Below are 12,339 nucleotides of genomic sequence, written 5' to 3' on the forward strand. Positions count from 1 at the left end.
CATATGATTCAGTCATTCCACAACTTTATATTTACCTGAGAAAAATGAAAGTAGTTGTTCATACAAACACTTAATGGTACATGAATGTTCATAACACCATTATTTGTAATAGCCTCAAACCAGAAACAACCTAGATGTCCATTAACAGGCAAATAGATAAAGAGATTTGGGTATGTACATATAATAGAATAGTATTATTCACTGTAAAAAGGAACAAACTATTAATATGTACAAAAACATGGATGAATCTCAGTAGTTTTGCTGAGTGAAAGAAGCCAACCCCCCTCCACCCCCAAAAAAGAGTACATACTGTATGATCCACTTATATAAAATTAGGAAGTACCAACTTGACAGAGAGCAGATGACAGGAAGTGGATCAGTGGTTGACTTGGAGTCAGAGGATGGGTACAGGGAGTAAGTGTGAGGGGTTACAAAAGGGCATGAGGAAACTTTTGGAGGCAATAGATTTGTTCATTTTTTTCCTGTGGTTTATTATTATTGAGTTTATAGATACACAAAAACTTACCAAGTTGTTCACCTTAGATATGTTATATGGGCTGGGCATGGTGGCTCACACCTGTAATCCCAGCAATTTGGGAGGCCTGGGCGGGCAGATTACTTGAGCCCAGGAGTTGGAGACCAGCCTGGGCAACATAGTGTGACCCTATCTCTACAAAATATGTGTATTTTTAATTAGCTGGGCACTGTGGCATGTGCCTGCAATCCCAGTTACTGGGAAGGCTGAGGTGAGAAGATCACTTGAGCTCAGGAGGTCAAGGCTCCAGTGAACCCTGTTTTTACCACTGGACTTCAACCTGGGTGACAGAGCAAGATCCTGGCTCAAAAAAGACAAAAATCAAAAACAAAATCAGTAAATAAATGTCAATTATATCTCTATAGAGCTATTTAAAAACAAACAAAATCATTTAAAGCTCACCTTCTCCGGAACTGAAATTTTCTGCACCTAAAGTTTTTCCTGAGTACTTCTGGATTCTCTGGTCTACCACTCAGCTCATTTCAGATGCCTCCGAGTCTACTCTCCCTGCCAATAGACCCTCCAGCTTAGCATTAGCTTTTCCAGCACACTGAACCATGCATTTGATGGTCTATATGTATTTGTTATCTTGTCAGGCTATTATTAAAAGTATTTGTCCTTCATTCATATGTCACATGGACTCTCTTAAACACTTTATGAATTCTGTGTGAGTGCCATAATATTTTATGAGGCTAAACTATGAGCAGAGAGTTAAATATTCAGAAAACGTCAGATCTCCTGAACTGGGCAGGAAAAGAAAATTGGAAATAGTAATGTCATCGAACAAACCAGTGATCAAATAACCTTAAACCATTTTTCTTAACACAGCGGATATTAGAACAAATAAGCCTACAAACGATAAAAGTCACAGCCTCCAGTTTCCTTCTTCTGATGTAGAATTTCTACCCAAGGAGTTTCGACAAGACAAAAGCAAAATTGCTCAGGTAATTTAGCCCCCACTTTTGCCAAGGGCTTTTGTTTATATGTATTATTACTCTTAGTAGCAATTTATTTGAACAAAGTTTATGTTGTTAGTAGTTTTTCATTTTTTTTTAACTCAGTGCGGTAAAATGTAAATGATTATAGACCATTTGGTTTTCTGATTTTCATCTCTATTAATAATTATGCCAATTATTCCCAAATATAGTAATTTGTATTACTTAATCCTTATAGAAAGCAAATGAGGTTTTCCTAGTTACACTTCTTTTTGTTTGGCCAACAAATAGTTCACTAAAAATGGAGAACTTCTGCTTATTTAGAAAAATTAACAAAGCAGTTAACAGACTTTCCAATACTATCATAATTTGCTCTGCAAACATAATGACACTGTGATTTTGATTTGTTTAAAAGTGTTATTAAATGAGAAATAAAAATTTAAAAAGCCTACATGATAAATCTCAGTACCAAGTAAGTTGTGTTTACACTGTCTCAACCCTTGGGAGAACCGTGAGGCTCTCTAGCTATATATGCTCCCTCACCTTATTCAAACTACATAGGTTTAGCCATAGGCTCCAGAAGTTGCACAGCACTGGGGCCCAGGCTGGGCTTTCCAGCACCTTCCAGATAGGTTTAGTTATAGGCTCCAGAAGTTGCACAGCACTGGGGCCCAGGCTGGGCTTTCCAGCACCTTCCATCCACACGCATTGAGCCAGTGGCTCAGCAAAACTTTTGGGGAAGCCCTTTAGGCCAGCTCATCTCTTGGGGTAGGAGGATCTAGGGTTTCCTCTTAAAACTATATGTATAAAGCAGTGTCTTCTTCCATGGCTGAGATGGGTGGAATTGTGGGAGGCTGAGGATACGCAGAAGCAATACATCTAACATGATATGGTCAAAAATACTGCATAGATGTCTTAAATATGTAGAAGCCCTATGGTACATCTTTCCAAAACCAAAAATTATTCTTTCCCACCTCCTCTCAAAATTTTCAAGCCTGGTTGACCATGTTCATTTACATAAAGAAACCAGGCATCTGTTTAAGTTTACTAGCAAATCTTCCCTCATTCTTCCATCCTCCACTTGAGTATCCTGGAATTGAAATCCTGAGTACCATGACTGGGCTAGTGAACCTAGGACCAGCAGTCTGTTGGGGTCTCTTCTAAGCTGTTCATGAAATTTATCATCACAGCCTCTAGGTTGGTGTCCTTGCTCATCGGAGTTTAATATCCATCAGGTGTAAAAATCCTTGGGCTTGGGGGAGGTGCCCTGGGTCCTTGTGTTCATGACCTGTTATTCATTTCCCAATTGTGAGACCAAAGCAAGTCCAGCACTACATGCAGGAGCAGTAGCTGGAAAACCTGGAGCTGGGACTTCCAGTAGTAGATGGAATAGGTAAATTGAGAGAATACAAGATTGTAGAAACAAGACCAAGAGGACCATAGCCAAAGACAAAGTTCAAAGCATGCAAATAGGAGTAGAAGCAGCAAGATTGCTAACCATGGAAGCTGGAAGCAAAATACCATTAAATGGGAAGGCTGGATAGAAAAACAAAACGAAAAACAATTCCCAAACCATGGCACTCTCATTTTATATAGTGGTTGGTTGTAAGAGAGGACACTGTTTTCCAAAGGATCCACAGAGAGCCACAAAGTGTCATTAACTAAAATATATATATGTCCAAATAAACTAGTAGTCTCATTCATGGGAATTTATAGAAAGAAATAACTCAAAACAACACCACTATTTGTGAGAAGAGCTTCGTCACAGATTTTTTAAAGTATATGCCAAACATAGAGGAATAAATGAAAATCTGTGGACTGTTAATAGTATATTATGCAAACATTCAAGCAAGTGGCATCAAGAACATGTAATAACATGGTGTAACAGTGTAGCAGTAAGAAGCAGGGGGAGATAAAAATGACCTCTGAAGAGCCCAGCTGATCCTGTGTGATTGGTGTATTTCTGGAGAGTTACGTGTAGATAATATTTTACAAAGCAAACCTATCATTTTATATAATCTACTATCACACCTTCACCTGTACGTGACAGAAACTTCTAACACTAGCTCTAAGTTTCACTGGGAATTGCTTCTTCTACAACTTTTTAGATAGATACTAAAGTAAATTTTTTGTTGAGCAAGCAAATATTCAAAAAGAGAATATTCTGCCTTCCACCATTAAAAAAAAAAAATCCAGTGTCATATAATTAAATCTGGCTTTCTTAAAGTGTGGCAAACTATTTGTGATATTCATCCCACCTCTCCAATCCTTGGTTAACCTCCTCTAATTTTCTTCCATAGCTTTCCAAGATTCCCATCCGTCACCCCTCTGCCCAGTGGGAAAGGCGCTAGTGATCATCAGTTCTCACTCAGACCTTAGTCTTAGTTCTGCCTTATGACCAAAAAGCAATACTCCATCCCTTTAAAGACAGTGCAGAAAAACTTTTATTGATGAGATTGGGTATCCTCTGTACTTGGGAGAATGACTATTTTTTCCCCGTATAAAGGCAAAAGGAGAAAATTTGGCTCGTTTATCTTTCTTTAATTGAGAAATCTATAATCAATGTGATTTTGTTCAAATTTTACAATCCACGGAGAGTCCTCTAACTTTAACAAGGGATTATTTGAATTATAGTTCTTGCACCTCGATCATGGACATAAAGGCCTTTTATTTCTTTCTGCTTCCTGATCCCTTTCTGTAAAAGAGGAAAGTCCATGCCTTTGAGTTCGCTTGACTTCCTTACCCTGTCCCCTCCTGCATCTTCTGCTTTCTTCATACTTGTTTCTGATCTGAGTAAACTCATTTCCAAAACTGAAGAAATTCATGATAATATTTGAACAGCTGAATTGCTTTAAAATCAGAAGAAAAAAATTAAATATAATTTCACTTGGATTATAGTCATTTTTGTACCAACATTGTTGTAAAATATAATTTTTAATATTTTTTTCATGGAGGAAGGAGACTCCAATGAGATGTATATGGACCATGGAAGTCTTGTGGCGCTGCCTGGCTCTTGAGCATCTGCCACCATGTCTGAGTTTAGCTGTTTTATGCTGGTGTGAGTAAGCCCTGAGGTCATGACTATCCTTTGTGGTTGCAGAGAGTAGGGCAAACCTTACTGCCTTCCCTGCTGACTGACTTTGTGTGGAGTCTCCTGATGAAACTCTCTTCACCTGATGATAAAATCGCATCTGATGCAGCATCCATACTGAAATTTACTCTGGAATTTCATGCCGAGAAGGTCATCATGGTAAGATACTTGACAATAAACAGGAGAGCACAGGGTTTACTCTCTAATGTGCATTTTTGCCTTTGTTGTATGTCCACTTCTTTTTATATGTACTTCTTGTCATTGTTCATTATATCACTTTAATATAATGAGGCTTTAGGTTTTTTAAATTTTACTTAGAGATAGGGTCTTGTTCTGTGGCTCAGGCTGGAGTGCAGTGGTGAAACCTTGGCTCATGGCAGCCTCAAACTCCTGGGCTTAAGCAATCCTCCCACCTCAGCCTCCTAAGCAGCTGGGGCTACAGGCATGTACCACCACACCCAGCTAACTTTTTAAATGAATTTTTGTAAAGATGGAGGTCTTGCTATGTTGCCCAGGCTGGTCTCAAATTCCTGGGTTCAAACAACCCTCCCACCTTGGCCTCCCAAAGCACGAAGGTCACAGGCATGAGCCACCATGCTGGCCTGAGGATTTTTTGTGTGAAATATTTCAAGCATACGAACAATTTTAGAGAGTAGGTAATGAATGCTTATCCACCAATCATATTACCTCATAATATTTTGCCATATTTGCTTTCAAATTTTTAAAGAAATACATTAATGCAATAAAATAGTATAGCTGTAATAGAAATCCCCTGTGTATCCTTAAGGAAAGATTTCAAAGACCCTCAGCTTGCCGTAGAGCTGGCTACATAATTTGTGGGGCTCAGTGCAGAATGAAATCTGGGACTGCTTCCTCACAACATAGGAAATAATGTCATTAAATGTGTAAGCACATGCAGTGTTTGCCTTTCCTCCACAGTCTCTCTCTCTCAATTCTTCATGCTGGTTTTATTTGCTATTTAATGTCTTTCTAAGCAAAAAAAACAATTAACATTTTTTAGTCGTGAGCAGATTTTACTATCCATACATATATTGTGCAATGCCAGTTACAAAGGTAAACATAGGAGCATTTGGCTCATGTGCAGAATCACCAAAATAATGCTATTTGTGTTTCACAGCTCACACATGCATATGTATTAAATTCTTTCCGAAAGGATGGAAACACTCCATAAAACTAGCTCAACTTCTAAAATTTCACTTTTTATCATTCACATATCCTACCAACGTTCGCTACCCTCAGCCTATTGATGAGTAAGGAAAGCCTGAAGGGAAAATAATTTATGGGCTACCCTTTCTGTTTCCTTCTATGTAATTTTCAGACTAAGTGGGAATTTTTAAAGTAGGTTACAGTTTTAGTAAGATGCTTATCTTGTTTTCCCACTGAGCTTCACATCCTGGGTCCCCTGGAATTTTGTGAACACCATATGTGAAGGGGACCATAGGAACAATGGCAGACTCACTTATTGTATCTCCTCTGCTCCACTGTCCCATGGGATTTGATTTACAAAGTACAAAGATAAAATTGTTTAAAAGTTCAAGGTGATAGTGGCAGAGCTTTAAACAAAGTAAGGGTACCTTCTCAGCATGGAGCCTTGCGCAAACACATAGGTCACAGGCCCATGAAACTAGCCCTGATGGTGACATGAGGAATGAACCTCCAGCTCCCTCTCCTGACACAGGAGTGCAAGGTGACTGAAAATAATCTGAGAAGTCTTACTCAAATTCCTAGGGCAGGAAAGGGGAGGCGATGCTTTATATAGAACTGTCAATGCTGCTGCAGATGGGAGCATTCTGTAGGGCAAACACAATCACAGGGAAGGGTGAAGGGCAAAAGTCATCTTACAAAATAGAGTTCTCTTCTAGTGAAGTGGGAAAGAGCACTTGAAGGAAGGCGAGATGAAGCCTTACCAAGCCCCTGAGAGGAAGAGAGACCAAACAGAAAACTAGATGTGTAAAACTAGCCTCTGCTACAGTGAAATCTCTAACCACAGAAAAAAAATGAACAAAATGGGCTCCTCAATTTATGACCCAACCCCAGCTCCCACAAGCAACTGGACTACTGAACACAGTGGATTCTTGTCTTAGATGGGGTTGGGTTCTAACAAGAGTTATAAGGCTAAAAATATCCCTAAAAATCCCCTAAATTCCATATATAGTATATGGGCTTATAATCTCTAAATAATCCTAACACATCAAATATTTCATCAAAATTGGAACAGACTATCATTTTTACAACTGGACATAAATTGGCACAAATTTCTATAATTAAGCACCCAGTGACATAGGTGGCTTGCTTTAGAGGTATCTGCATTTAAAATAAGAAGAGGACAACTAGAAGAAGCTCTAAATCCTATAGTTAAAAAGGTCTATGGAAAAGAGTAGTTTGATATCTCTCATTTCTTGCTCACATTGGAACCTATGTGGTTGGAAAAGTACCCTGCACTTTTTAACATTTTATTTATAATTTTTTCTTTGGGTTGCCATAGAAAGTTGTACAGATAACTGAACTGTATATGATGTAACTGCAGGGTAATGTAAATTTGCATTAACTAATTTTTCAGCTAATAATCTCTGTTAGTCTAAAATTTATGATCCAGGATCACAAGAAATATTTAAGAAGAAAAAAATGCAAAGGATTATTTTCAAGATAAGAAGTGAGATGATCTGGGTGGATTAAATTTGATATTGAATACACAACCACTGATTTGAGACAAATTTCAGATCCAGCTAGAACTCTCCTTGTTCAAGAATAAGTAAAAAGGTGGAAAAATGAAATTAACATGGGACTATGAGTAGAGTTTGCAAGATTATGGGTTGGTGTTTACCATTCTGGGTCATTCCTCCGACACATCATTCATCCCTTCAATATGTGGATTCAAATCATCTTTAACTTTCAAACGTTTCTTTGAAGTATACACTGTAGTTCCATTGCTATTCTGTTCCATTATTTTGATTTTCTTCTTTAAGTACTTGAATTATATGTATGTTTCCTATACTGAGTTTATATTTCTTATATAATGAGTTCAACCCTCCCAAAATAAACTTTGAAAGAAATGGGCATTTTCCTGCTATTCGTAAATGCACAGATTTAGTCTTCATCCAAATGAATATTTTGCATTGTGTAGTAACACATATAAATATGCTTTCTACTAGTGCTTATTTGTGTGTTAGTTGCTGCCTGGATAATTCTGAGAAAAAGTGAATTCTTATATCCAAGAAATGCCTTGGTTTAGAGGTGACCATGGAACAGGAGATTCTTGTTTACCTGTGGAATTTCTCTTCCAGGTGTCTAAGATTGTGGATACTATTTATAGGCAATTGTGTGATAACAATTGTATGAAGGATGTTATGTTGCGGGTTATCACTTTGTTAACATGTACTTCACCCAAGAAGGTCATCTTTCAACTTATGGACTACTCAGTTCCAGCAGACGAGTAAGGCCCCCCAACCCTTTGTCCCCTTCCATGAGGACTTGTTCACAGGCTCCACTCAGATGGACCTGGGTTTAAACTCTCAACCTACCATAGTCAGGTCTGGTTTCTTTTTTCTGAAAGAGAAAAATGTATTTGTGCATCATGTGGGATGATTGTAAGACTTAAATAATGTCATATGTGTTATGCATATCTTTGTATAATACCTAAAACACAGTAGGCCCACAAGAAATGACCAATGTCACTATTATTTATCTGAGGTTTTAAATTGTATTATGTTGCATATCCCAGAGGAACAAACCTCTCCTCAATGTGATAATGGATTTTTATTCCTATTTGTGAATTTACTCATTTTTGTTGAGAAAATAAATTTGTACATGTAGTGTTTTTTCTTGTTTATGAAGGACAGACATAAGATATTTCTACATCCCAATAATAAGCATTAAAATTGGGAGTCCTGTGTCCTTTAACTGTTAGACTGAAATTTATGATCCAGGATCACAGGAAAAGTTTAAGAAGAAAAAAATACAAATGCGAGCTTATGGGACAATATGAACCTAACAGGCACATTAGAAGAGTTTAGAAAAATCACACCACTCCATTTCTACAATTTGCATAAACATTGGAAATCAAGGTACTACTTCCTACCATGAACAGTGTAAAAGGCGGAGAGTTTTATTATGAAGAGGACTTGGGCTTTGGAAACAAATGAATCTGTTTCCATCAACTTTGACACTTACATTTTATGTGACGTTGTGGAAGTTCGATAAAACTCCCTGAGGCTAAATTTCCTCATCTAGAAAATGAGGAAAGTTCTATCTATAAATGTGTTATGTAGGTTAGTTAATGTCTGTGAAAGGGCACTGAAATAAACAAAAGTCTAAATAAATCACATAACTTTATTTTTCAGACTGAAAGATTGTATTTATTTAGGAAGCTTTAACTCACAAAGTATTTTACTATTCATAAAATTCCTAGAAAGATCTTCATAAGACAATTTACTCATTCAGGAACTAAGCACCCACTTTGTATAAAGTATTACTGGCCCTGAAGCATTTTGTTGAGGAGAGGGAATATATTCACATGCATACAAGATAAAAATTGCCAATAAATCTGGTACAAGCAATATGTGCTCAGGAAGTACAGAAAGCAGGCATAGTTTTTTAGGTGAACTTAACCAAAGCTGCTACCAGCAGGTCTAATTCTATCTGAGGACCGAGGTAGAAAAGGCCAGGACATGGAGTGAAACTAAACCAAAGAAACACATGGAACATTTGCTCAGCCAAGAGGTATGAACAAGAAATAAGACAAGGAGACACGGCATATGAGAGTTGACGTCCATGTGATTCTAAGTGGGACCTGGAGCAGGTGGGTAGTGGGTGCTACAGAGCTGGGTATTTCCATATTCCAAGCGATCAGGCACCCAAATGATGAACCTGAACACAGAAAGACTGAGCAATAAGTGTCAGAACCCAGCATGAATTGGCAAGGTCTCAGAAATACATCGGTGAAGAGGTGTACAGCAGTTTGTAAGATAAGCAACAGTAAGACTAATCTTGAAGAGTGTCGAGTATATAGGAAAAGGAGCCAGGGGACTGGAGATTGAGAAGCCAGGATTTTAATAGCATCTGTGTCACTCATTGTGTGACATTTGACAAGATGGCTTACTCTTCTGTGCTCAGTTTTGTTTTTATTTTTGTTATTTAATTAGTTCATTTTTTATTTAGGGTTTTTTAATTTTTATATTCATCTACTTATTAATTTGTATTCCCATGCCAGTTTTTAAATATTCTATTATTTCTGAACAAACAAAGTCATAAGGCAGGAGTAGCAGAGGAAGTATAGAGTGCAGAAAGCTGATCAGTTCTTGACAGTGAGCTAGACAGATATTTAAATAGCAGTAGAAATGAATTTGCAGACCAGACTGGTATTTTCCATAAGGTTTTATTTAAATCCTTTCTCTGTTTTCTAGGATAAGAGGCTTATGGGATCATTTGGAAATAGGAATCTCAGTTTGCTTTGGACAGGTCTGCAGTGTCTTTGCTATATAAAAATGTAAAACCCAGACTCTTTTCCTGATTCTTGTTATTCTATCAAGTAGGACATAACAAACACGATTCTCATTGTGTGGGGCGGGGCTGTGTTTGCAGCACTCTGATACAGATGTGGCAGGCGGCGGGTTCTGAGGCAAGCGTGGCCCCTCATGTGCTGAAGACAATCTTATTGATACTGAAAGGAAAACCTGGGGAAATGGAGGACACCCTAACGAAAGGAAAACGTTTCTCTCTTGATGTTACCAACTTAATGCCTTTGGCGGTAAATAACACGATGAGTATTTCTTCTTCTCAGTATTGTTTTCCTGATTGTGAAAAATCCCTATCTGCCCACAGACTCAATTATACTTTCTTAACACAGTCCTCTTCTCATGCATCCATTCATGCAACACATATTTATTGAGTGTCTATTATGTGCTGTGCCCTATTATGGAGTTTACATTTTGGTAAGAAACACAGACAATGAACAAATAAATGTCATGTAAGTCAGATGGTATAAAGCTTAAAAGAGATATATAGTGGTGTGGAGGAAAGAAAGGGACTGGCAAGGTTTAGGTGAGTTGGTCAGGGCAGACCTCTCTGCTGAGCTGGCATCTAATCAGAGACCTGAATCAGGTGAGGATGTGATCCTTACATATATCTGAGTTAGAGAGTTCTAGACTGAGAGAAGTGAAAAGTCTCGTATTGATGGACACTTACCTAGTATGTCAGCGAATACAAGGAGGCCAAAGAATCTGAGTGAATTGGGCAAGGGAGATGAGAGCATAGGAGATATGAGAGAAGTAGCCACTGGCTACATCATATAGGCATTTGTAGCCATGTAAAAACCGAATCTCATCTGTGTCCATCATTTTATTCTCCTGAAAACCAAAATCACCACTCCGGGGAGTAAAGTCTTACAGAGACAGGGTATTATAAAGTTGGCATTGCTTCAAAAATGTGATATGTTGGAACATGTATTTCTACAATGCCAATTACAATCCCTAAAGGCAAAATCCTGAACACCATAATCCTGAATATTGAAATTCCAAAATATCAAAATCCCAAAAGTCTAAAATTTCTATCATCTAATTGAATTCCCAAACTGTAATGACATGTTTGGAATTAGGTGCAATCAAGGCTTCTAAAAGTGAATTTCAAGTTGTCACTAATAAAGTTTGTTTTTTTCCATTCAGTCCAAAGCATTTCTAGAAAAATTCAGATGAGGAGATTAGCCAGGCAATATGACAATGATGAAAACTTTAGTGGTAAAATATGTCATTTGTTTGCATTGACATTCCTTCCAGCTGATGAAATTCCAGGAGCTTTTGATAAATTAAAGCCACATTTGCCTTGAATAAGTCAGAAAAGTTACTGACTGGTTTGAAATTAATTATGTGTACAGTAGGAGAAGACACGCAATGGTGTTGCTGTTCAATCACTAGTACTGTTTTCTTCAAATCTGTGGTCTTTCTATGAGTGCATGTGAAATAGATTTCTGCATGCCAAAACAACATAAAAGCATGGCACAGAAGATGGGAAAATTGAACAGGGAATGCTCGAATTAGTGTATGTCAAACCACAAAAGAATTTCAAAAAGAGTAGCATCACATATGAAATGAATGCGAACATATTCTCCAGGGAGAGCCATGCCCTACAGCCATTCATCATAATAAAGGACTTCAAAATATAATTAAGGATCGTAAAAGTTGACCAGCTCTTATGAACCACCTCGATGCAGCTGCCCATAATTTATTCCTATTGTTTTTATGTTGAATTTTCTTTTTAGTGTGTTTTTTCTTTTTAATGTATTTTTCTCACTACTTTAAGTTGTCAGCATTATTTTTTCCAATTTGCTGTACTACATATTTCATTTCCTATATTGGAGATAAAAATGGTGTAAAGACTTTTAGAGGGTTCTAATTATTTTTATGCATTTTTTTTTGCAAATTTGTCTCCATGAAGATGCATTGTCACTATATTGAATTTGTGTGTAAGCATTGCACTTACACATAAAAATGTTGAAACTTCCTCAATAAATGAAGTGATGCATTTTTGTATATTTGCTTTTTCTGAGAAAGATAAAATTTATTGAGATCTCGGCTCTTTGGGTGACTGCATGTGTGGTGGTGATCCATTGGTCTGTCTTGTCAAAAGACTTAGGTTGTCCACCAAGGGATTTCAGATGACCACGGTTATATAAGCTATTTCTTTATGAATGTGGTTTGTCTGCCCATAACTGTTACCCATGTGACTGTTGTTAGTATACCTAAGTGTTTATGTTTGGAAAAATG

General features: G+C 37.5%; 1 protein-coding gene across 1 annotated transcript in view; it reads left to right on the top strand.

Moving 5' to 3' along the window:
* Positions 1–12,339, top strand: part of MROH9 (maestro heat like repeat family member 9) — a 128,354-nt gene that overhangs the window by 36,934 nt on the left and 79,081 nt on the right. The window contains exons 8-11 of the mRNA XM_077988826.1: positions 1,364–1,479; positions 4,571–4,720; positions 7,867–8,015; positions 10,163–10,328. Of these exons, the coding sequence (XP_077844952.1) occupies positions 1,364–1,479; positions 4,571–4,720; positions 7,867–8,015; positions 10,163–10,328 (581 nt within the window). The remainder of the gene's footprint in view (positions 1–1,363; positions 1,480–4,570; positions 4,721–7,866; positions 8,016–10,162; positions 10,329–12,339) is intronic.

Source organism: Macaca mulatta, chromosome 1 (assembly GCF_049350105.2).
Source record: "Macaca mulatta isolate MMU2019108-1 chromosome 1, T2T-MMU8v2.0, whole genome shotgun sequence".
Classification (NCBI taxonomy): domain Eukaryota; kingdom Metazoa; phylum Chordata; class Mammalia; order Primates; family Cercopithecidae; genus Macaca; species Macaca mulatta.